We start from the raw sequence: 24,919 nt of genomic DNA, 5'->3' as shown, positions 1-24,919 counted from the left end.
CCGGGAAGGGAGCAGCTCCTGCGGGGCCGGGAGCGCGGCCCCTCCTCCCCGGGCACCCGCAAATCCCCGGGCGGCTTTGGTTGCGGCTCCCGCTGCCCTTCGGTGCTCGGAGGGGGAAAGCCGGTGTCCCAGTGCCATTGAAGGCCGTGCCGCGGTGTCCCGGTACCATTGATGGCCATGTCCAGGTACCATTTGAAGGCCGTGTCCCGGTACCATTGAAGGCCGTGTCCAGGTGTCCCGGTCCCGTCCCGGGCCGATCTCTGCGCGTCCCGGGACCGCCCCCCGGCCGTGCACGTGCGCCGGGCCCCGTCCTGATTGGCTGTGCAGTGTCACGTGTCCGATCAGCTGACCAGCTCTCGCAGCAGTGATTGGCGGAGCGGAGGGCGGGCCAGGAGCGGCGCTGCCGCCATGTCCCGCGGGCCGGGCTCGGCCGGGCCCCTGCGCTCCCCGCAGGGCCTGGAGCTGGATGCGGAGCGGGAGAGGATCCGCCGCGAGATCGAGCAGCTGGAGCGCAGCCTGCAGCCCGGCGGGACCGGCATCCAGCTGGCCCTGTGCGACACCACCCTCAGCTCGGGTACGGCTCCGGGGGGCTCGGGGCGCTCCCCGCCGCTTTGCGCGTTCCCTCTGCAGCCAGAACCGGCAGCGGTGAAACGGCGGGGCCCAGGAAGCCTCACAGAGCGCTGTGTGAGCCGCAGCGTGCCCAGCTCGGTGTGCGGAGCCCGGAGCGCTCGGTGCCGGCGGGAGCGGCGCTGCCCGAGCGGCTGCACCCCCGGTCCTGCGGTTCCTGCGGGCGCTGCGGCTCCGGGACCCTGCCCGCAGTCTGTGCCACCCCCGGTCCTGCGGCTCCGGGACCCTGCCCGCAGCCTGTGCCACCCCCGGCCGGTGCCAAGGCTGGGCTCTCTTGCCTCGGAGCTGTCCCTGGGCTCTCACCCGGAGCCTCTCATGTGCAGCTCCACCGTTCAGCTTTGCTGTGCTTACCCAAAGCTGTTCTCCAGAACAACAACGAACAAAAGCAAAAAGCATAAATAGACTATAACAATGCGCTTTTTACATGACTGCGTTGTCAGTATCCAAACCCACTGATGGTCGTGTCTGAGCTCTCTCTGCTGTTTTTTCCTCTCTGTTTTAATTGCAAAGATTTGGGTTTAAAGCTTTTCTTTTATCCCACTGCAATCAGCATTTTTGTGTTTTGTTTGTCTAACAGATGGTGATGATGAAGATGATGATGATGAAGATTGTTGTGCTGAAATGGTAATTGTTTTTTCTTTAAGTATGTATTTCCAGTTTTGAAGGGAAACCTCACCCTGCTCTGGGGAAATCCAGGCAGTTGCCTTGGCTTTGTGCTCAGTAAAACCTGGATTGGGGTATTCCTGCCCAGGATTTGTTATCCAGGCTCAGAGGCCTCCCTGCAAACCCCTCAGCACTGAGGAAGGGCTGAGTTACAGCACTGCTTGTTACAGACCTGCTTTTGTCTTTTTTCTCCCTAAATGCCTTCTCTGCCTCTAGGAAGTGGAAGTGGAAGAAGACAGCAGTGATGATGATGATGATGATGATGTTGAAAGCCTGCCCCAGGATCCAGAAACCTGCCTGCAGATGAACCATGTGTACCAGGATGTTATCAAGGAAAAGATTGAGGAGGTGGAGCTGCTCATTGCTCAGAACAGAGCACAGCAGGTGAGCACAGCAGCAGGGAAATGCTCATTCCTGTGCTTTTCTGGGTTCCCATTTGCCTGCCTTCCTTCCCCTCAAGCCCAGGGCTCAGGTGGTTTATTTAACTGATGATTCCATGCTTTCTTACAATAAAAAAGGTTATTTTACATATTATATTTTAGCTTGCTGTGGCAAGTTATTATTTTATTAAGCTTATAATCATCTGCACAGTGCTCAGCAAGTTCCAAATGCTGCCTTTGACTCCTGCAGTGATTTTGAATCTGGTGCTGCAGGTTTGAGCCCTGCCTGGGGTGTTTGTGAGGGCTCAGCTCTCTGAAATCAGCACTTTGGGGGAGACACTGTTCAATTCATTCTTGTGTTGCAGAAAGAAATCATGGATGAGCGTGATGGTTCAAAAACAACCAAGGCAGGAGATGGCAGAAATCTCCCAGCAAATGTGTTTTTGGGTCATTTTATGAAGCCATACTTTAAGGATAAAATAACAGGAATTGTAAGTAATAAAAGCAGCTTGCAGACTGGTGTGTGTTCAGTGATGGTTGTACTGGAATGTGTTTGAACTGTTCTCATTTCAGGTGTGGAACTGACTGTCACTCCTCAGCCTGAAACCTTTCCCCTCTCACTTGTCACTCTCCCTCTTTTGGAAATGTTTGTTCAGCCCTGGGAGGTCTGAGGAGTGGAATTGTTATTGGGTTTAACTTAACTTTAATTGTCTTCATTTCCATGACCCAATTCCATGCTGCTCTTTAAAGCCCTCACTGAAATCTGATCTGATTGTCTGTGAAACTGAGTTTTCTCAGTTCCTGAGATTTTCTGTATTTTTTAATATTTTCTGGAACAATCAGTAGTACATTTTCATGTGTTTTTAAAAGGCCATCAGCAAAAGGAGATCTTGGCTTTTTGTGGTAGCCAAGATGTCAGCTATCATCATCCATATAATAATATATTCAAGCAATTACTGGTAATATTTCTGTTTAACTAAATGAAACCTGTGAGCTCTTGCTAACAAAAGTAGCTAAGCAGTGGGAGTGTGACAGTTTGCACAAGTCTGAGTTTCCAGTTATTGTAGTAGCAGTTCATGCTGGAGTTTTAAGAAGAAACAGTCATTTTGTGACTCTGAGTGTATCTAACCCTGCTAATCCTCCTCAGGGCCCTCCTCCCAATGAAGAGGCCAAGGAAAAGGCAGCTCAGGGCATCAAATCCTTTGAACAGCTGCATTCATCCAAGTGTAAGTAAGTCTGGCTGCTGTTCAGTGCTCTAGAAGAGCTGTAATATGTTTATATTTATGTAACAAATTTATATATTCATATTGTTTGTGTGTTCCTGTTTGCAGTTAAACATCAGCACCTCTGCCTGACTCACAAAAAGTTGTTAGAAGGGAGTGGGGTGCTCTGTAAATAATTTCAGTGAGTCATTAATGACTCCTTTTCCATTTGTTGTGCTGATCAGCTCCTGTGAGCACTCCTAAAGCAAGGAAGGTGCTGCAGGGTGCCCAGATGAGGGCAGTTCAGGGGACACCTGCAGCTCCTGATGCTCACAGGGTGATTCCTTTCTTGGGGTCCCTTGGGGGGTCCCAGTAACACCGAGCCAGAGGCTGTGCCCAGCCCTGGTCTGGCACCACGTGGGTGATTTGTGCAGGGAGCTCTCACTGCAGAGCTGCAGGAATTCCCTGGAGCACTGGCTGTCTCCTGGCAGTGTTCTGCACTGATTGTGGCTGCTCCCTGTCTGCTTTAGGGAAAGCTGCAGAGAAGACTCTGCTGCAGAAATCCGTGGTGAGCGACCGCCTGCAGCGCCTGCTCCAGCCAAAGCTGCTCAAGTGAGTTCTGCCCCAAATCCCCTCTGCTCCTGCTCAGAACACTGCAGGGCGAAGGAGAAGGGACATGTGCAGATTTCCCCTTCCTCCAGCAAGTTCCTGTGTTAATTGCTTGTGTTTGTGGGATTTTACCATCTATTCTTCCCCTTGGCACTGTGGTGTAACTTAAAATACTTTGCAGGGCTTGGAGCTAAAATTGTGATATGAGGCCTAAAGGTGTGGATTTCTGTGCTGGAGCTGGCACAGTCTGTGTGGCTGTTGCAGCAACCATTGGTTCTCTGTGTAAACACCAAAATGGTTTATCTGAAACCTGCTGTGGGTCAGGGTTTGCACTGAAGGGGCAGAAATATGGCAATGAGTGTGCCTTGTGGGAAACCCTGGGAGAACAGTTTGGTGTGGAAATAAACCTGAAGGGAGGAATGGAGCTGATGGGGAAGGTGTCTCTGCTGTACATCTTCTGATGCCATTGACCCCATTCCCATCTGTCCTCTTAAGCAGTGATAAAAATGTCTTTGAACAGGTTGAGTTATTGGAATCAGAAACTGGAGAAAATCAAGACTGAAACAGAAAAAGAGACCTTGGAAAAGCAAATCAAAGACTTGGAGCAAGAAATAGAGGCAATTAAGTGAGAAGTCTTTCTATGTTCTTGGTGAAAAATAAAATGTCTTAGAGTCTAGCTGTAAATGTTCTCTCCTTCTACTTCTGAATAGTCATTTGTGTTGGGTTGTAAAAGATCAGGTGCTGTTGTGGCTCTGCAGCTCTCTCATCTCCACTGTTCTGTGCTAAGAAATGTGTTTGGGTCTTGATACACAAAGTGCCTGCAGCCAGTGTAGAGGTGCTGCTTTAAATTGTTCTTTAGCAACAAAGGAGCAGAGCTCTGATTTTTCCATAGTTTTGAGCTTTTGCTCATGAACAAATATCAAGCAACATGTTTGGATATGGCATTAATTGTTTCTCCTGCTAACCTGAGTGTTCTGTTCTTGTGGAAGTCAGGAACAGGTGGGAGGAATGAGATGAGGCAGGATCAAGAAGACAAAGTGTTTCATTAACCATTTAATGAGATTCTTTCTTCCTTTTTGTACCTTCTCCTGTAGCCAACTCCCAGAAAGTGACTTGATAGGAAACAGATTCGATGAGCATGACTGGGACAAGATTTCAAACATCCACGTGAGTTGAGGGCTCAGCTGCTTTATTGCTTCTGATATCTGGGTCCTTCCTCTTGAGAATCCCTGATCTGGTTTGCATCCAGTGTTTCCATCTTGCATTTCTCCAGGCTGACTGTTAAGTGATCTCAAATTGTTAAATTTGGTGATTTAATTCTGGCAAACTTGGCAGTAAGACATACTTGGAATGCAAAATACTGATTTTCCTTTTGTCCAGGTGTCTTAACCCCAGCTAGGAGACTAAACATATTTTTGTTGGTTTTTTAGTTTGATGGACAACGCAGCTCAGAGGAACTGAGGAAGTTTTGGCAAAACTGGGAACATCCAAGCATCAACAAAGAGGAATGGACTGAGGAGGAGCTGGACAGGCTGAAGCAGATTGCTGCTGAGCACAACTGCCTGGACTGGCAGAGCATTGCCCAGGAGCTGGGGGTAAGGTCTGAGCTGGCTACTGGGTTCACTCTGGCTTTACTTTGCCTCTTGTCAGGTTTAAAACACAATGTTAATACTAATTCAGTGTTAATTAATGCTTTGTGATGAGTGTCCAAGAACAGTACCAAAAAGGTTTGGTGCTTTAGCTTTTCCCTCTTGCTTTTTGTTCTCATAAATAACTAATTACCTGCCTCTCTCTGTTTTCCTTGTATTAAGACAAACAGGACACCTTTCCAGTGCTTGCAGAAATACCAACTCTATAACAAAGATTTAAAAAGGAAAGAGTGGAGCAAGGAGGAGGATCAGATGCTTTTAGAGCTTGTTCAGGAGATGAGAGTGGGGAGCCATATCCCATACAAGAAAAGTAAGTGGCCCACAAGTGACAAACCTTTCATTCACCTGGAATGCTTCACTCTCCCAGTCTCTTTTCCTTGGTGAACTCTGCCTTTCCTGTTTCATTATATCAGCAAGAACTTCATATCTCTTGGAACCTTTATCCATACTGGGAATTTGGCTGAAACTGGCAGAGCACCATTTCTTAAGATTTAACTGCTGCTTATGGCAATCACTGCAACTGTTTTCCAGATAAAGAAAGAAGCATTAATTACAACAGATTTAAATAAGCTTTTTAATTTCCAGTTGCTTATTACATGGAAGGAAGAGATTCTGCTCAGCTGATTTACCGCTGGACAAAGAGAGTGGACCCCAGCTTGAAGAAGGGACCCTGGACACCAGAGGAAGATGCTGTAAGCTCCATTCTCTGGGCCTGGAATTGCAGGGGGGGAGTGTTGGAGTGCTGAGGAGTTGGCATGGCTGTAAATCTGAGCTTGAGGAGTGTGGAACAGACCAAGGTGGGCGCTCCACAGCTCAGGAGCGCTCAGAAGCTCCTGAACAGTTTTGTCCAGAGATTTGCACAGGAAACAAACAGAACTGCTGCTGTCTCAGGCCTGTTAGGGTTGATCCTGGTGAGGATTTCAGCTCTTGCTCTGCCTGCACAGATGCTGATGGCTGCAGTTAAGAAGTACAAGGAGAAGGACTGGTACAAAATCCGGAGGGAAGTGCCGGGCAGGAGCGATGCCCAGTGCCGGGACCGGTGAGTTCAGGCCAGGGAACATTCTCCCTAAACAAGGGAAATGCTGGGTTTTTCAGTCTTGGAGGGCAGGGATGGTCTGATTTTTACAAGCAGGACTGAATGATGCTGACTGTAATGTTTTCATTTGGAAGGTATGTGAAAGCATTGCACTGGGATTTAAAGAAAGGCAAGTGGAGCTTGGAGGAAGAGGAGCAGCTGATTGAACTGGTTCAAAAGCATGGCCTGGGTAGGTGTTTCTGTGGCTTAATCTTTAGAGGTGTCATTGAGGTTTTCTCTTCTTTCATTGTAAGCCCTGCAGCCTCTGCTTTGTAGTGATGATTGCAGCTTCTCTCTATTGTGTGCTGTGGATATGAGATCCATTCATGCAGTAGCTCTGTCTCTTATCCATGGAAATGTGTAACAAGTGTGTAATGGCTGCATTGAAAGGTCTGTTGCTCAGTTTGTGGCACAAATAAAAATGTTCTGCATCCTCTGCATCCTTTTCAGGTCGCTGGAGTAAAATAGCTTCAGAGCTGCCCCATCGGACTGGTGCCCAATGCCAGAGCAAGTGGACAGTCATGATTGGCTCTAAGGTATTGTGGGAATCCTGCTATGTCACAGCCCCATCTCTTCAATTAAGTTTCTCTAAACTAAAAGTGCAATCCTAAAAGTGAAATCAGTAAAAAAATTGACATTGATTTCACACAATCAAGGTTTTTTTTGTGGATTTCACAATTTGATTTTTTGGTGGGTAAAGCAGCCTTTGTTCTGAAGGGCTGAAGTTAATTTGTTGTATATTTATATATTATCCAGAATCCTTTCCTGCCTTGAAATGCCAGTAAGAATGGGATATATGTAGGTTTTCATGTCTGTACCTCATGACTTGCCAGTTTTGATCCCAGACACTCAAGAAATTCTGGCTGCTTAAAACCATATTAAAGATGGTTTTGTTTCCTTTGGAAAAGGAAACTTCCTGCTTTGAGAGAGCTGCAAGCCAGGAGTGAACACTGACTAAAACTTGTGTGTGCTTGTTTTGATCAAGAGGAAAAGATCTGGGGCAGCCAGACGGCGCCACGCTGAGGAGAGCTCCAGCCCCTCAGAGAGCAGCAGTGATGATGAGGAGCTGGAGCTGGAGCTGGAGCTGGCAAACAACTCAGAGGAGGAGAATGTGACCACAGGAAAGGAGAAGTTTGCAGTGCCCAGCATTGACCTGTGGATACCAACAGGGACAGACAAACAGGAGACAAGCAGAGAGGGAAACCAGATCCAGTCCCTCCTGTCTGCTGCCAGGCCTGGCACAGGGAGCAGCTGCAGTGAGGTTCCAAGGGCAGGGTGTGATGGAGACAGAGCTGCTGATAAATCATCTGAGCTGAACACTGTGCTCATGGGCATTGCAAATGCCTGCTCCACAGATGTGCTGGTGAGGAATCCAGCAGAAGTGATGGCCAAGGTGAGCAGGGATGGGGGCTTGGATCAGCAGTTGGGAGGGAAGTGCAGCTGCTGCAGTAAGGGCAGGATGTGATGAGCAGATAACATCTTGCTGTTCATTCCCTTGTGGTGTTAAGTCAAAAAACATGAAGATAATTACCCAGTAAATTCTGGTTTTTGGTAGATCCTTCACACAAAAGCTTGTGTGAAATAGGCATTTCACAGAAATGATGTTGTGATGATGCACAAGGATTAAAAGGGAAGGTCTTCAGAGTTGATTTCATTTAGTAAGATACCTTCAACAGCAGCAGTGTTGAGAACTTTTACCTGCTGTGCATATCCAGTGCAAATCATTTCCTTTGACTTTTCCTTCTGTATTTTCTTGTGTTCTTTCATCTTTAGGCTTCCCAGTGTGGGAAGCACGTGCTGCGGGTTAGCCTGGAGGAGGTGAGGACAATACTGAGGAACAACACGAGCTTCCAGAGGAAACTGGTGAGTGCCTCTTGTGTCTTGTCTGCTCTTGTGACATCAGCACTGCCAGGCTGTGCTTAGTAGGAATTTATTTTTATATAATCACTGTATTTCCAAGAGGAAAAGCTCACAGTTTTTTGTCCTGACTGCCCTGTGAGTTGTTTGTCCTGGGACTAATGGCAGAATCTTCCTAACGGGAACTCTTAATTGTGTATTTTTCATGCACGGCAATGAAAGATGCTGAGACCTGCCAGGCTTTTGGCCATGCCCCCTGGAGTGGGTGCAGCTGCTGGCCAGGATGCCCAGGAGGTGCCCAGGAGAGCCTGGCGCTGGAACAGGGAGCACTGGAGGAGGCTGAACCTGGACAGGAAGCTGCTGATGGCAGTGACCCCATGGATGGGCAATGTGCTGCTGCCCCGCAGCCTGAGGGCTGGCACCATGGGCTTCTACCACACAAAAGGTACTGGGGGCCCATCCTACCTCTGTCCCTATTTTCTGATCTCTCCTGAGTGATTTCCCAGCTGATTTTGTTGTTGGATTTCTTCCCAGCTGCTGCTATTCATGAGAAGGTGAAGTCAATGAGTCTCAGCAGCACTCCCCTGTTTGCACTGCTCATTCAGGTGAGTTTTACTGTCTTTATAACATTACCTGCTTTCAAACAGGGGGAGTCTTTATTTTTCAGTATTTGAGGCTTAAATAAATGGTTTAACTTTGTTTCTTAAACAAATAATCTAATTATTGGACTAATCTGCCCTCATGGTTTGCACATGAAGTTTCTTAAATAAGTCCTGCATCCAAAGTCTGGTCCTGCCAGGGCTTTTTCTGCAAGTGTAAAATTTCCCCAGAATCTTGCATGTGGAGCATGTCCCATCTGTCTTGCTTTGTCACTGACCCCAGCAATACATTTTTGTTCTCATTTGAATGTTAATGAAGCTCTCACCTTGCAGCTCCTCCAGATTGATACCAAGGGCTGTATGAGGATTATTAAGGAGAGGAACCTGAGGCACCTGGAGCTGCTTAAGGCTAATGCAAGGAGCCCTCAGCAGGTATTGTGGTTTTAAGCTTTCCCCAATGAAATCTTGACTAAAATAAGCACTTTTAATTGTGTGGCCACACAGTTTATATGTGTGTTAGCTGTTTTGGTTCAGAGGCAGAATCAAATGCTGGCTCTGTTTGTTCAGGAGGTGGCAGATGTGGGTTTGATTCACATCTGTGCTGTTTTAATCATCTTTAAATCTATCAGAAGTATAATTTAATATACCTTTATTTTTTACAGGCTTCCCAAAATACAGAGACTTCTTCAGGTACCTACCAGAACATTTATTTTTGTGATGTGCAAGAACTTTCCCATAATTCATCACTGTTACATTAATAACCAGTTTAACTGAAGGAGAGCTTTGGGGGACAAACCTGCATTGTCATGCTCATTTTTGCTAGATCTTGGATCTTTAAGCATGTTCCCCTTTGGTAAGGACTGGAAAAAACCCTGCAGGGCTGGGGAACCAGTGGCTGTGGACCAGTTCAGTGGGTGTTAGGGTGCATTCCTGGCCCATCTCTGATTTCTGGGGGCAGTTACCCCTTGTTGGGATGTGGCTTGATTAAATCAGGACTGTAGTGTTGTAGGAATTCTCACAAACAGGAATTCTGCCACATTCCTTGATGTTTAATGAGAAATGGCTTTTGGAAATGCTGTTCATTCGTTGTCATTTTATCCTCTGCAGGAAACTCATCCCAGGCTTGTTCTCAGAGGAATTCCCAACAGGGCATCCCCAAGAGTGCTGTCAGGAGATCTGCCTTGAGAGCACGGGCCAGCCCCACTGGAGCCTTGGAGAGCTGGGCCCCAGCTGTGCTGGGAGCTCCCCCAGCCCTGGGCCAAAGGCACAGGGTGAAAACTGTCTCAGAACTGCTGCAAGAGAAGCGTTGGAGGAGGATCCAGGCCAGGGCAGCCATGCAGAGGACAGTGCTGCTTGCCCCACAGGTGCTGGTTTCAGGGCCTTTGATCATCCAGCACCCAGCACAGCAAATCATTCCCTGTGCACCAGCAGGGAGCTCAGCTGCAGCTGCTGCTGGGACACACAGCCAAGTACAGGGTTCAGCAGTGCCCACAAGGACTTCAGCTGCAGGTTCTGCTCCTGTGCCTCAAAACCATTCCTCTGCAGTGCCAGAAACTGGGGAGAGCCCTGGCTGCTCACAAGGGACAGATCTACAGTCAAGTAAGGAACTTCACGAAAAGGAAGCTCTGGGAAGCAGCCCTGAAGGAAGGGTTTCTCCAGCTGTGAGTCCAGCTGCAGCAGAGAAGGCCCCAGACCAGGGAGGGTGCAATGGTCAGGGCACAGCCAGCAGCTCAGCTTCAGCAGTGTTGCACAACCAGGCTTTTGTGCCTCACCAGATCACAGTGGTGGCTCTTGGCCTGGAGTCTGGCACCAATAAATTGTCCCTTTCCACACCAGTCACCAGTGAGCTGGAGAGGAACAGGCCACAGCAGAGGCCAGTCAGCCTGCTGCCTGCTCTGGTCACTCCACAATCTGCTTCTCCCGTGCTTCCCAGCAGCATCCTGCCCTTCAAGTGGGTTGTGACCCCCCAGGGTCTGCTCCCCAGCACTGTGCAGGCTGTGCTGGGTGTTCCCCAGGGATCACCAGCTGCTCCTGGGGGATGCCAGGCTCAGACAGCTGTGACTTCCAATGGCAATGTCTCTGCTTTGGGAGGAACTCCTGTAGCAGCTGAAGCAAATCCACCTCACCCCAGCAGTGCAGAGACAAAAGGACCAAGTTCCCAGCTGGCAGGAGCTCCTTTGGGAAAGGCAGCTGGCCAGTGCACCCATCTCTTACCTGTGACCCCAGTGAGTGCTGGATGCATCACATGCAGCATTTCTGCTGTAACCCCTGCGTGTTCAGATGGCTCCTCCATGGCTCCAGACTCCTGTGCAGCTCCAGCTGCCAGCCCAGCCCTGTGGGCTGTGCTGCTGCCCCAGCCCCCTGCCAGCACCCAGGGCTCTGACTGCCAGCCTCTGCCCAGTCTCACCAGCTTGGGAAGGAGCAGTGGCTCCATCACACCAAAGGGATCATCCTCCAGGGCAGGCAGCAGCAGGAGAAGGGCTGTGCACTGGCCAGGAGCTGCAGCTCCTCACAGCAATGTTCCAGGGAGCTCTGCCTGCTCTGGTGCCCAGGCCCTGAGGAACAGACCCATTGCCTCCAAACCACCAAGCACTGACGTCCCCCCACAGCCAAGCACCTCCCATGCACAGAAGAATCTCCTTGACTTCAGCCTGATCTCCCTGGAGGACCAGGGGCTGGTGAAGGAGTGGCTGAGTGGGAAGCAAGGGGTTCAGGTGCCACCACTGCAGACCAGGCTGCCTTATCTGCCCCCTTTCCTCTGCAGCATAAAAACCCTGTCAAGGCTCCTGCTGCAGAAAGCAGCTCTGGAGGTGCAGGCAGCCTCTCTGCTGGCCTCTGAGGCCAGTGGGGATGGGGGCACTGGGGATCTCTTCCATGCTATTGGAGAACTGGTGCAGCAGAAACTGGGTGATAACCCTGCTTACCTCCTGCTGAAAGCCAGATTCCTGGCAGCCTTCACCCTCCCAGCTGTCCTGGCAACTCTGTCTCCTCCCAGAGTGACAACGACTGTGTCAGCCGGGAATCAGCTTGAGGAGAGTGAGGAGGAGGAGTGGCAGAGTGAGAACCCAGTGTTGAAGGAAGAGAGCTGTGGGAATGAATTCACAGGAGTACAGGAGGACTGGAGACTTGGGGATGAGCCTGGAGATGAAGATGCTGATTTACTAAATCAGGTAAAACAGATTCCAGGGGCAAAAAGCAGAAAATTACTGCCGGATCAATATTGCACTGCAATCCAGGGGGAAGCCCCACTGTTCTTAAGTGTAGCAGAAATTTGGTCCTTTTGAATAAACACAGTTCTGCAGCTGCTGAAAGGAAAAGCTCTGCAGCTCAGCAGGGTGAAATCCCATGGTTTAGGTAGCACCTTACACTTGCCATGACAGTTCCCAGAAAAGTATCAAAGCTCCCTTCCCCTTTCTGTTTATAGTCTGCTCTTGCCTTTTTGAAGTCAGGCCTTTGTTTTCACTCTGTAAACTGATGTTTTGTGCCTTCTCTGACACTGGCAATGCAATGTTGTCCCATGCATCATGAAAGATTGTTTTAGAAATGTTGCTGAGCTCCCTAAATCAGGAAGGTGGCTGAAGGGGTTGTTTGTAATTCTCGTGGTGTTGATCATCTCCTGCTTCTGTTGCAGGACATGGGGGCTGAGGAGAGCCCTGCTCAGTCTGCCTTGGGCTCCTGCACTGCTGGGGCTGATGCCAGAGCTCCCCAGAGCAGGAGAAGTGCTCGCTTCAAGAAGAGGAGGAGGACATGAGAAGGAGATGTGTTAGTAGCTCCTCAGTGGTTTGTACATCTTGCTGAGAAGCTGAACCACGTTTGTCTGTGGTTCAGCTCAGACAGTGACTCATGACCCCAGGAAAGGACTGAAATGATCTCTGCTCTTGTTCCCCAAGGACACAGAGTTCTGCAGTCACCACCAAGCACAGCCTAAGGCTGATAATATTTTGGGGAGAGGGAAAGTTGATGTCTCTACAATAAAATTATATATAAACTCATGAAATTCAAATATTTGGCAGCCTTTTAGTTCATGCCCTGAACCCTACTTAGTATGCACCTAGTTGGTTGCACTCTACAGGCTTGACAGTGGAGTTTTTCCTTAATACCTCATTTTTGAGCAGCCTGGTGGGGTTTGGGGTTTATTTCCCCCATTTGGCTTCATTTCTGTGCAGTTATAACAGATCACCTTCTGCAGGGTACAAATGGCTGATGTCCTGATACCTGCTGAGGCTTTTGGTGCACTGAGTGGAATGAACATGAGCAGTGTTTGATTCACATGGTGATCAGATGAGACTGGCTGGAGATTATTTTTTTTTTCTTGAAAATTCATTTTAGGAACTCCAAAAGGGCAAGTTCCCTGTAAAAACGTGTGACTGATAGGAGCTGTTTGTGCTTTGTTACAGGGGTCATGGAATGAGCTCTGCCTTCCTGCATGGCAGGAGGAGATAATCTTTGCACTGTTCACCTTTTCCACTTCCAGTGATGACTGGATGGACCTGGGGAAGACGAAAATGCTGGATTGATTTTCCCATCCCTCAACAAAATCTGCATCTGTAGGCAAGGTTTAAAAAGGATAGATTTCCCTCCAGCCAGTTTCTTTCAGGCACAGACTCCTGCTCTTTCAAACTCCCACCTGCCATAGATTCTGAAGGGGAATATTGCAGGAAATGTGGGGAAACAAGCAATGGTGGTTATTTATTTCTTCTTGTGTTGTTTATGTGAATGCTTATCCATGTTCAGAATATGTTAATTGGGTGGTTTTTAGTGCTGTGACAGTGGCTTTGCTTGGTAACTGACTGAATACTGTGGAATAAGCAGCAGATTAATTTTGTATCAAAATGACTCTTAAGTATTTGTTGAAATACAGATGTTTTATTTTTCACACTTAAAAATTACTGATGTATTCTGTGTGGGTTTTTTTTCCTGGTAAATAGTGCTTTTAATAATGTGTGTATGAGAGTGATTGCTAATGAGAAAATGAAGTTTTCAGGCTGCATGAAAACCAGGGAAAATAGGGGAGATGAATATTCATGTGCCTAAAACTGCAGGATTGAATTAGGATTCTTCCTTGATTCTTCCACAGCCTGCCCCGTACAGACATCACAAATCACTTTAAAAAAACTTGTTTCTTCATTTATAACCCAGCAATTTCTGTCTCACAGAGAGGTGCAAGGTTAGCTGAGGCAAAGCTGATAAAATCTAGAGGGAAAGTGCAGTGAAAGCCTCATTGCACTGCACTGACTGAACTCCCCTGAGTCTGGTGGGGAGTTGGGATTTGAGCTTTTCCACGAGGGCTCTTCAGGCAGAGCTGGGGGCAGAGGGGCACTGGGTGCCTGTGTTGCTGTAATTTGGTGCCAAGACTTTATGGAGCACAAGGAATGATTGTGGAAGGCTCTCCTCTTGCAGTGTACTCTGTTTTCCATAAGCCACTCTAGATAGCAGTTTTCCAGGAAATTCAGCTGTGGCAGAGTTGTGGGTCTGTGCCCAGGCTGTTACAGTGAGGCACTGGTGGGAAAGGTGAGCTGTGCTCTAAATGATTGTTGGCCTTTGCAAATGCTGCTGAAAGATGCCCTTGTCATTTATTTGTGGGGGAAATGTGTAAGCAGCAGCTGGCTTTGTCCTTTTTCAGGATTAAATTGATTTGTCACTGGAATAACACCTCCCCAGGCTAAACTGGTGAATTAACAGACACACTGATTACCTCCAGCAAGGGCACAGCTGACACAGGTACTGCATCTTTTTTAGTGTAAAGCTAATTTAATGACAAGAAACACAGGCTGGAAGAATCTCTGAGCATCTCTGTCCTACTGCTAATGATGAGATGGAAAAACTCTCCATAAACTTAGAAAGCAGAACAAAGAGGGGAGTGGGAAGCTAACGGGAACATGTGTCATGCTGCCATGGCATCAGAGCCTGTGTGCTCTCCAGGCTTTCTTTAAAAAACACTGAGTGAGTTCTGAGTTCAGCTCCAGGGCTGAGGGAAGGGGGGAGGCAGGCTCAGGTCTTGTGGTGATGCTCAGCATCATCACAATGGCATTATCAGCGTTATCACACAGCCCAGCTGCTCCTTTGCTGCTGCCATGGCCACGGGCTCTCATTTGGGAATCAGGGGTGATGTTCCTTGCTCTGCCAGGACTTGATTCCCTTCCCCTTTCTTGTTATAATTATGCTGGAAGCTTGAGGACTTCCAAAATTAGAGGCATCAATGTAGCAATCACCCTTTTCAGCTGAAGAGACCTGTGTCTAAACTGAGAGTTCTTCTGCCACCTGTTTTCCTGGAGAAGATGTTAACAGCTGGAAAGCCTTTGAAGAGCCTCTTTCTTCTAATTTTATGGCTTGTTTTGTCCCCTGCAATCAGCTGCACACACCTATGGCTGTGGCTTCCATTCTTTTTAGCCTTTCTGACCACTGCACAAGGAAACTTTCTGGACCCCAGCAGGTCCTTCAGTGGGACAGATTAGAAAACAAAACCAGAATTAATTTAAAATCACTGCTTACGTGTTGCTGCTGACTCACAATGCCACTACCATCTTTCTCCTCCCCCCTCACCCATTCTGGCTTCTGCTTTTCTTATTTATCTCTCTTTTTCTTTTCCTTCCCTTTCCTGTCTCAGGGTATAGCTGAGTAGTTTCCCCTTTTTTCTCAACCCAGTTTTGTTCCTGGAGTTATCTTTTCTCTAGTCAGAGTACAGAGGGAGGCTGCATGCAAGACAGGTTTCCTCAGAGCCAGGACACAGGAGGAGAATCAAGGAAGCTTTTGTGACTGCAGAGGTGAAGGTTGGTGATACAGAATGGCTGATATTAACAGGGAATAAAAGTTTATTTCACAGCTCTGTGGGTGTTAGATTTGGTGTCTGTGTGGTCAGACAGAACACAGGGATCTCACATGCTGGGAGGTGGAGAAGGAAGAGTGAGCTGCTCGTAAAGCAGAGGCAACAGCTCATGAGGACACTTCTGCATTGTCAGTGTTGACGTCCTTGTTTTCAGCACCACCGCTCCGAGAGCCTCAGGGGCTGCTTGGTTGGGTTTTGGTGTTTTTTTCCAGGCAGGACAACGCTGCTCACTGATCCCCTCACTGCTGACATGCTGGAAGAGGATAACGATGAGATCTGCTGGAATAACCTGGAGAACTTCCGCGTGAAGCTGATCTCGGTGATCGAGCCGTCGCGGATCACGCCGTACCTGCGGCAGTGCAAAGTGCTCAGCCCTGACGATGAGGAGCAGGTGCTCAACGACCCCAGCCTGGTCATGCGCAAGCGGAAGGCAGGTGGGAGCACTTCCAATCCTCCTGGGGAGTTTCCAGGCCATTGGTTTGGGATTGTCTGGGGAGTCAGGCACTGGAAGGGCTGCCCTAGGAGGTGCTGGTGTCACCCACCCTGGAGGTGTTTAAACAAAGCCTGGATGTGGCACTTGGTGCCATGGTCTGGTGGTTCAGTCATAGACTTAATGATCCCAGAGGTGTTTTCCAACCTAATTTATTCTGTGAGTGGATCCCAGGGACTTTTGTATGTGGAGGAAGTGAAGCCTCCACATACATTTTTTCTTACGTTAAAAACAGGTGAAGAGAGAAATAACTGAATAGAATATACTGTTGCCATGATTTCAGGTGTTCTCCTGGACATTCTTCAGAGAACAGGACACAAGGGCTTTGAGGCATTTATGGAGAGTCTTGAGCTTTATTATCCACAGCTGTATAAGAAAATAACTGGCAAAGAGCCCAGCAGGGTTTTCTCCATGATTATAGGTAATGTTTGTGTTCCCAACATCAGCTTTTCCTTTGGTGCTGCTGAGCAGAGCCAGGAGCATTCCCTGCCTTGCTCCATGTGTGCTTGGGAAAGGTTCTGGGAAGAACAGCCCTGGTGTCACGGGCTGGACTTGGGAGGGGGATGAGGAAGCAGGAGGATGAATTCTTCCTTCTGCCTGTTGTGTGGTGCAGGAAGGCACAGAGCAGAGAGGCACAGCGGGGATAATTTGCTCACACACCATCAGGGTTGGCTGCAGTGACGTGCAGGGGAAGCCGAGCTCTGCGTGTGCCTTGGCAGCAGCCACGAGAGCAGAGAGTGACCCCTGTCCCCCACACAGACACGGCTGGCGAGTCTGGCCTGAGCCAGGTGCTGATGAACGAGATCGTGAAGCTGCAGAGCGCGGTGCAGGAGGAGCGGCGCAAGGCGCAGGAGCTGGCGGGGTGGCTGCACTCCAAGGAGGACACGCTCAGGGAGATGTGGGTCAGGGACAGCCTGCTCCGCAAGCACCAGGAGCGCGCCCAGAGGATGAAGGAGGAGAGGGACAGCCTGAGCAAGGAGCTGCGCAAGTGCAAGGACGAGAACTACAGCCTGGCCCTGAGCTACGCCAAGCAGAGCGAGGAGAAGAGCGCGGCCCTCATGAGGAACAGGGACCTGCTGCTAGAGGTCAGGCACAGCTCCTCCAGCTTCCCTCTCTCACCTGGGCTGAGCACCTCGTCTTTGCCAAGGATGCTCCAGGCCAGCATGAAGCACTGAGCATCTTTTCTAGAACGTGTCTTTGTGGTCCCCAGCTCAGCCCTGTAGGCCTGAATTTAACAAGCTGTGCTGCGAATGATGACCAGTCTTGCCCTCACTCAAGACTGCTCTCATAAAGGCAGCACAGGAACATGTCCCTGTTAGCACACAGGACTCTGGCCCCAGGGCACAAAACTTCCTGAGGAAAACAGCTGGGGAGAAACTTGCCCTGGGTTTGGCTGGGGAACTGAGAACTGGTTTTGCAGGCCAGAGCTCTCTCCTTGCTCCTGCTGAGCTCTGAACCTTCTCGTAGATCGATCAGCTGAAGCACAGCCTCATGAAGGCTGAGGATGACTGCAAGCTGGAGAGGAAGCACACCATGAAGCTGAAACACGCCATAGAGCAGCGCCCCAGCCACGAGGTGGTGTGGGAGATCCAGCAGGAGAAGGAGCTGCTCTTGGCCAAGAACCAGGAGCTGGAAAACACTCTCCAGGTTGGTGGAGTATGGACTCAAGGGATTATTTGCAGCAGCCAGGGCAGCCATGCTGCCGTGAAGATTGTGGGGATCAGCTGTTGCCCAAGAGCCCTGAGGGGAGAGAACTGATAGAGAGTTAGATGGGGGCCCTGTCTCACTTCTGCCTTTGTCCTGCAGGTAGCCAGGGAGCAGAACTTGGAGAAGAGCCTCTCCAAGGAAACTCTGGAGAATGACTGCAGCCAGACCGTGGAAGAGCGCCGGGAGCTGGTGAACACCATTTACAGCCTGCGCAAGGAGCTGCGCCGGGCCAAGGTGCTCCAGGACAAAGTAGGTGCTGCTGTTCCAGTCCCTGCTGGGGCTCTGGATCACACAGGACAGGCAGGTGAAGCCCCTGCAGTGTCCTGCCTGTGGAGCAGAGCACCTGCTCAGGAGCAATCCCTGCTGCTCCTGCTGTACTACCTGTATTTCAGCACTCTGTGTGGGGCAGCTGACAGCTCAGACACCCCATGGAGCTCTGTGGCACAGAGCAGGAGTGGGGACAGTCTGGCTCAGGCTCTGCCCACAAGCAGGTGCTTTTGACCTTGTCTCAGCAGTTTGCAGAGGAGAAAGAGGTGCTGGAGCTACAGTGCACATCTCTGAGGAAGGACTCCCAGATGTACAAAAAGCGGATTGAGGCTGTCCTGCAGCAGATGGAGGAAGTAGCTTCGGAGAGAGACCAGGTGATAAAATATCCCTTGCTGCTTTTCACTGCTTTTTGGGCAGAAATGCCAGGCTGTGTGTGCTGTTGTGTGACTGCCCCATTTCCCCTGCACAGGCTCTCCTGACCCGGGAGCAGTTCCACATGCAGTACTGCAAGAACCTGGTGGAGAGAGACGCCTACCGCAAGCAGATCCGCGAGCTGGGCGAGAGATGTGACGAGATGCAGCTGCAGCTCTTCCAGAAGGAGAGCCAGCTCCTGGCCACGGAGGCCAAGCTGAAAAGGCTGCAGCTGGAGCTGCCCACTCTGGTATAGCTCTCCTGCCCTGGATGGATTGGGAAGCTGAGGATGGGGTCACAATGTGGCTGTTCCCAGGCCTTGTGCCTGAGCAGCTCCAGCTCATCAGGCAGTGAACACTTCCCTGAGCCACCACCAAAATTAATTAAAACTATTGCCATGCAAATGCTGAGCTTAAAAAATGAAAGGTGATGGTCTCTATCACCCCACCCTGGTTTCAGGCCTGGAAAAGCTGGACAGATGCAAGCTCAGGCCACTTGTGTTTGTGTTTGGAGCATTTCCAAAGGTGGTGAGGGGTTCCTCAACCACCAAAGAGTAGCTCTATTTAGAGACTGGGTGTGAGCCATTTGGATGAAATGGGGAGCTAAGTTTTCTGGAGCTAAATTAGGTATATTTTAATTAATATGTCATTGTGTGTACTTTCTTGAGTGTCCAGACAGGAGTGTAGGAGTTGTGTGTTTTGTGGAGCTCTAAGTCTCCTCCTTGCTCATGAGGAATGATCAATCTATACTGGTTTTGTTTCAGACCTCTGACCTGGATGACTCCTCCTCCAGAGATTCCCAGGAAGTGAGTAGGTTTCCTTGTTCACCTTTCCCTTTCCTCTGGGATGGTTTCATGTTCCTCACCTGTGCTCAGCTCCCCAAGTATCAGCAGTTTTCAATGGCTCAGGCTCATTTCAGTCCATAGGCAGCAAGACAGTGACAGAACCTCCCTGTGTCCTGAAGTTCTAAGTGTAGGACACAGTTATGGCATTAGTCAGCAAGATTTGTTGAGTCTAAGCAAATCAAGGGAATTGAATTATTTTTTAATTGCTTTTAATTGGCTCTCTTGTGTGAGAACAGGCAAAAATAAGTCTTACCCTGGAGCCACCTGTAAAAAAGAGTTTCACTTAGTTCATAACTTTAGTGAGGGAGCAATTGTCACATTGTCTGGAGGCCAAAAGTACAAATGAGGCCAAAGGAAGCTGGATCTATTCATGGAGGAGAAATCTGAGCAAATCTGTAACTCCTGGCTCAATGTGCTGTTTGCTGGCAACAACAGGGAGAGAGAGGTTGGTTCTAGCATGTCCTGGATTTTATGTTCATTTATCTAGGGACAGTTCTGATGTTCTTGCTCTGTTTTCTTCCCCACAGCTTGTTCTTCACACTAACCTGGATGAAGATACACAGACAGCTAAAAGTAAGGGGAAAATATTGAGTAGAGCTCTGGAGAGGATGGTCCATTCTGTTTTGCTCTCCTGGAAGATCTAAATGATCTTTTCATTCATTGAGATGGGAGAATTTTCACTAAAACTAAACAGCACTGATCCAAAAAGGCATTTTTTATTATTCTGCCTTGCTCAGTCCAAAAATATCTATTGTAACACCTGGTCACTACAGGAGTTTCACCAAAATAGGATCTGGTGTGAAGTGCCATGATATTCACAACTTGGGGAGCAGGGACAAATGATGGATAAATAATGATTAACACATTTCTCACAGTGGCCTCAGAGGAGCTGCTTGGCAAAGGTTTGTTTGGCTCCTGCTGAAGCTGGAAGTGGAAAGCTGTGTCTCTTTCTGAGGGAGGTGGGGAACTCCACCATCCTGGGGAAGATTCAGGGCTCAGTTAAAATGAGAAGTGACTTGTGATGGATGACAGGATGGAGCTCTGAGTGCTTTGGGCTTGGTTTCAGTTCTGCTGGGGACTCTGTGCAGTTACATCACAGCTCTTCAGTTGGAAGAACTGCTGGAGGGAGAAGTTACTTTGCAATGGCAACTCTGACTAAAGCTGTGATTTTTTTATCTTTCAGAAGATTGCCTGGAAGTACAAAGCCAGGAACTCAGCCCTCAACAGAGCCATCTGCCCCCAAAATCACCAAGTGTAAGAGAATCTTTGTGGGCTCTTCTTTACTATGACTGGGGTTTGTGATCTTTAATATTCTCATTAGTGATGGATTTACCAGCTTGGAGAAGCATGTCAGCGGCTCCTTCTTTTCCAAACTCTGAGCACTTTGTGCAGATCCACCCTCCAAAAAGGGTGAGCTCTGAACAGCAAAACATTTACAGTGGACATTTCTTCATCTGTGTATAAAAACTTTTTCTAATTACTTTCTGCCCTTCATCTCTGGGTGGGGATGTTTTCCAGTGTAATTACCGCCAAATTACTGTTGCTGCAGAAAACAGACTCCCAGAATTACACATGTTGAAGGAATAAATGTAGTAAAACTGTGTGAAACAGCAGCATTACCACTCTGCACACACTAGTAGGGAACTTGCTGGTACTTGACTCTGCAGATGCAGGAAGCAACCTGGTGTTAACACTGATCTGATCAAGAATAAATTCATATGTTTTTATGTTTTTTTGCTTTTTCCATTTCAAGGAGTGTGGCTTGGCCAACGAGGAACTGGCAGAAAAGGAGAGGAGGAGGATGAAGGACTGCTTTGAGCGTTACCGAAGGTCTGGGCTGCAGTAAGCAGGGCTGACCTGGAAATATCCATGATTTGTATTTTTATATCCATGTATTTTTATATCCATGTATTTGTATTTGTATTTCCCCTTTCCTGTCCCCAAGCTTGATTCATGGAGGGCACGAAATGAGCCACAAAGGGGACCGATATGTACTAACAGCATGAAATGCCACTTGTTTGCAGAAAGCACCGTCTGAAAGTTGTATATCTGGTATTGTTTGCAGGAAACACCTTCTGAAAGTTGTATATCTGGTGTCGTTTGCAGAAAAAGAGCAATGAGAAGGGTGCCCAAAGACCAGCACCATGAGGCGGATTGGGAGAACACGTCTGGCAGTGACAACACTGACACCGAGGGCTCCTGAGAGAAGGACAACACCAAAATCCCTTGGAAAGGGACACCATGGACACCAAAGGCTCCTCAGGAGCCAGTCACTGAGGGATCACCAGTTTCTGCAGGCTGCCTGTGTCTCTCCGTTTCACTCACAACGGACTGTTTGGATTCTAAAACCATCCAAACACCCATTTATGAAACGCGCTGCAGTGACACTATTGTATGGCTCTGACGGCCCCTCGGTCAATAAACAGGTTTAAATGCCAGCATGTGACACAGGGCCGGGCTGAGCTGGTTAATTACGGGTTAATGAAGGGCACTGCCCGACACCGCCATGGCGGCATTGCCCGCACCCAACATGGCCGCCGCTGCCTCAGGGCGCGCTGAGGGCGCATGCGCGGTGCAATGCAGCGCGCGCTGAGGGCGCTGCTCCGGCAGCCGCCGCCATGGCGGCCCCGCCGCCCCCCGCCCGGCCCGAGGGGCCCGGCCCGCTCCGCCCCGGGGCTTCTCTGCGGGCCCGCCCGTCCGGGCTGCACCGGCCAGGGACAGCGCTGGGGCCCGGCCCGCCCGCTCTGCACCGGCCAGGGACAGCGCTGGAGCCCGGCCCGCCCGCTCTGCACCGCCCCGGGGCCGCCGCCATCCACGCACTATCGCCTGGTGTACACCTGCAAGGTGGGCGTGCGCGCTCTGAGCGCACCGTCGCTGGGGTTCACGGTGTAGCTGTTTGCTTAGTTTTAAACTTTCAAAGACTAATTCAGAGTGGAAGAGCCCTCTGGAGGTTTCAAGTTCATGCTCATTGTGTTCGGGGTCTTGTGAGTGTCTCTGAGGGTGGATCCTCCTCATTAGGGAGCCCCAGAGAGCAGTGAAACCTCTCAGCCTTTGTGTCCCTGGCTGAACTCATGACATCCTAACATGATGGAGCCGACTTGGGATAGTTAGAGATGAGGGAGGGAAGACTCTTTTAATGTCAAAAGTGTTTTTGTCTTAAAAGTCCCAGGAGCTGCAGTTACCGTGCTCGTAAAACCCACTTTTTTTATCAGGTGTGCCAGACCCGTTCAGCCAAATCCATCTCTAAGGCTGCCTACCACCAAGGAGTGGTGATCGTGACCTGTCCTGGCTGCGGGAACCATCACATCATCGCCGACAACCTGGGCTGGTTCTCTGACCTGGAGGGAAAGAGGTGAGTGTGCCACCAGCATCCTCCTCTCACCCTGCTCCCACCTGCAGCTTCCTGAAATTATGCCTTATTTTTGTGATTTTTTTCTAATATGGCTCATACTAAAAGTTTCATCCAGTTCATTAAAACACACAGACTCTGTTTTCAGTCATTATAATTTGACTGTTGCTGTCTAGGATCCAAATAAATTGGTGTGAAGCTGCAGTAGAAACTTCACAGGGATCCTTAGTGGTGCCAGCGGGTGATCTGCTGTTCCCCTCAGGCTTTATCACTTCACTGCTGCCTTTCCTTGGATGTTTCAAGTGTGTAGATTGGTCTGTGGAATTCCAGTGATTTCTAAATTCCCAAGATAACTTTAAAAGCTTCTGTTTAGCTGTAATTGCTAAATCATTGATCCTAGTGGATGAGAGCAGTCCCAGAAGGTTTGGGTGGTTTTCTGTGGTTAATTTTGGGTGGTTTTCCCGGTGATGCGATTCCCTGCATGGTGTCAGTGCTGAGGGCAGAGTGCAGTGTGCCTTTGCCGTGGTGTCACTGCTGGTTCTCAACTCCCTGTGCAGGAATATCGAGGAGATCCTGGCAGCCAGAGGGGAGCAGGTGAGACGTGTGGCTGGGGAGGAGGCGCTGGAGCTGCTGCTGCTGGAGAGCCCTGCAGAGCCCCAGGGGCAGCTGGCACAGGGGGACACCGAGGAAACCCCCCCAGATCCTGGCAGCAAGGGACACACCTGACACGAGGGACTGTGGCCTGAGGGACAGATGTGACAAGTGAGATCGTGGCCTGTTGGACAGACCTGCCACGTGGGATTTGGGACATTCTGCTTGGGCTCTTCACCTTCATTCCCTGATTTCAGCTGTTTCTAAAATAAACTCGGGTGTTGGGTTTTCTCTGTTTTGTGTCTTTGCCTTGTGTAGTTTCACCTTTGATGTCTTTAGAGGTGTGTTGGTGCCTTTCCTGGTACTTGTTTTGCTGATTTCAGATGATTTTCAGTGCCCCAGCTGTGTCCCTTGCCTGGCTTTGTTCCCTACTCAGAAATTCTCTGTCTGTGTGTGTTTGACCTAGCGAGGTGCAGCTGGAGCTGGAGGTTTCAGGATTGCTCAGGTGTGGCAAATCAGGAGAGGGGCCAATTGATACCACCTGAGGAGATGGGTCCCAGAATTCTAAAGCCAAAATAACCCTGCAGGAGGGTCAGACCACCTGCTCTTAATGCAGTCAAACACTGCTTTTATCTGTTCTTTTGACCTTTTCCAGAGTTTTGTTTCTGTGTCACTCATATCAGGGTTGAAAGTTTTGTATTTTGATCCCACTCAAGCTCCAGCACGGGGGTTTTACCTCTCCTTGTTGGTGAGGGGGAGTGTGGGTGTGAAGGCAAAATTACTGGTGGTGGAGAGAAGAAGAGGACCCAGAAAGTTGTCTTGGCAGATATTGAGGGGCTTATTAGTGCTGCTGCAGTAGGTTAGGATTAGTTAGAAATTTAAAAAGAAATAAATGACAGATGTGGGAGTTTGTCAGCATGCAGCTCTGGGGTAGTGGTGGATCAGGCACTGAGATGATGATGCTGTGCTTTGTTAGGGTTTGTTCCCTCTGCACAGTTCCCACCTGCTTTCTTAGGGTTTTGAGCTTGCAATCAAAGATAATTCAGTTTGGAAGAGCCTTCTGGAGGATTCCAGTCCAGTCTGCTTGTCAGAGGAGGATATTCAGGATCTTGAATCACAACCTCTGTAGATCCCCCTCATCATTGAGGCACAGAAAGCAGTAAAACCTCTCTCACCTTTGTGTCTTGGGCTGAGCAAACCCAGTTCTCTCAGCCAGGCATCCCCAGCTGCTTGTGGTGCTTCATCAGCCACAGATTCAGTGAGGGCAATGCAGGCATTCATAAATCCTTCAGCTGGAGTGTTCATAACAATTTTATTTGTGTTGCATTCTAAGTGTTGGGTCAGAGCACCAGGAAAGTTGTCATGTCCTGTGGGAGTGTCAGTGCAGAGTGATGAAACAGGGGCAGGAACTTCATCAGGCAGCTCGTGTGTGCTCAGCTGTGTGAGCTGCAGCTCTCCCTGACACAGCCAGCTGCTGGAGTGACCCAGGACTGACAAACAGGAATTTGCATTCAGAGCACTGCTGTGTTCTCCCCCTGAGCTGGGCTGCTGGCACCTATTAGCACTGCTGGAAAAGTGTTTGTTTTATTACCTTTAATCTGAAAATCAGCATTCTGCTTCCATGGTGCTGATGCCTTTGATGGGGTGGAACAGAGCAGCTGTTACAGGATCTGTGTTGCCTTGGAAACAACTCATTTACAATCTGGCTTTTTAATACTGTTTTCCTTACCTTTCTTACCTGTTACTAGGTCCCAGGAAGGTGGTGCAAATTTT

At 49.2% G+C, this 24,919-nt stretch overlaps 3 protein-coding genes across 12 annotated transcripts; all 3 read left to right on the top strand.

Annotated features, from left to right (window-relative positions):
* Positions 1-294: 294 nt before the first annotated feature.
* Positions 295-13,772, top strand: SNAPC4 (small nuclear RNA activating complex polypeptide 4). Of its 3 annotated transcripts, XM_064727719.1 has the most exons (23): positions 295-574; positions 1,205-1,251; positions 1,507-1,674; positions 2,036-2,161; positions 2,818-2,896; positions 3,403-3,484; positions 4,002-4,106; positions 4,576-4,648; positions 4,912-5,076; positions 5,293-5,440; positions 5,716-5,822; positions 6,075-6,169; positions 6,301-6,395; positions 6,656-6,741; positions 7,191-7,598; positions 7,979-8,068; positions 8,285-8,507; positions 8,597-8,667; positions 8,995-9,093; positions 9,324-9,351; positions 9,769-11,831; positions 12,293-12,423; positions 13,059-13,767. In XM_064727719.1, the coding sequence occupies exons 1-22, from the start codon at positions 409-411 to the stop codon at positions 12,410-12,412; spliced, it is 4,644 nt and encodes a 1,547-aa protein (XP_064583789.1). In that variant the 5' UTR covers positions 295-408; the 3' UTR covers positions 12,413-12,423; positions 13,059-13,767. The 3 variants fall into 3 exon arrangements, with proteins under 3 accessions (XP_064583789.1, XP_064583787.1, XP_064583790.1); XM_064727717.1 differs by having other exon boundaries at positions 12,293-13,772; XM_064727720.1 differs by lacking the exons at positions 295-574; positions 1,205-1,251; positions 1,507-1,674 and having other exon boundaries at positions 2,041-2,161; positions 2,818-2,900; positions 12,293-13,772.
* A 1,132-nt stretch (positions 13,773-14,904) lies between these two features.
* Positions 14,905-21,651, top strand: CARD9 (caspase recruitment domain family member 9). Of its 8 annotated transcripts, none has more exons than XM_064727688.1 (13): positions 14,905-15,431; positions 15,700-15,921; positions 16,261-16,398; positions 16,737-17,062; positions 17,445-17,628; positions 17,788-17,933; positions 18,200-18,325; positions 18,421-18,612; positions 19,126-19,167; positions 19,734-19,779; positions 20,390-20,460; positions 20,960-21,036; positions 21,313-21,651. In XM_064727688.1, the coding sequence occupies exons 2-13, from the start codon at positions 15,738-15,740 to the stop codon at positions 21,407-21,409; spliced, it is 1,629 nt and encodes a 542-aa protein (XP_064583758.1). In that variant the 5' UTR covers positions 14,905-15,431; positions 15,700-15,737; the 3' UTR covers positions 21,410-21,651. The 8 variants fall into 8 exon arrangements, with proteins under 8 accessions (XP_064583758.1, XP_064583754.1, XP_064583757.1 ...); XM_064727684.1 differs by having other exon boundaries at positions 17,445-17,624; positions 17,784-17,933; positions 20,960-21,048; positions 21,313-21,643; XM_064727687.1 differs by having other exon boundaries at positions 14,905-15,921.
* A 120-nt stretch (positions 21,652-21,771) lies between these two features.
* DNLZ (DNL-type zinc finger) lies at positions 21,772-23,437 on the top strand. Its single transcript, XM_064727728.1, has 3 exons — positions 21,772-22,050; positions 22,419-22,558; positions 23,113-23,437. The coding sequence occupies exons 1-3, from the start codon at positions 21,772-21,774 to the stop codon at positions 23,279-23,281; spliced, it is 588 nt and encodes a 195-aa protein (XP_064583798.1). The 3' UTR covers positions 23,282-23,437.
* Positions 23,438-24,919: the final 1,482 nt, after the last annotated feature.

Source organism: Zonotrichia leucophrys, chromosome 17, assembly GCF_028769735.1.
Source record: "Zonotrichia leucophrys gambelii isolate GWCS_2022_RI chromosome 17, RI_Zleu_2.0, whole genome shotgun sequence".
Classification (NCBI taxonomy): domain Eukaryota; kingdom Metazoa; phylum Chordata; class Aves; order Passeriformes; family Passerellidae; genus Zonotrichia; species Zonotrichia leucophrys.
Note: the sequence above shows the minus strand (reverse complement) of the source record. Positions and strands in the feature narration are given on the sequence as shown.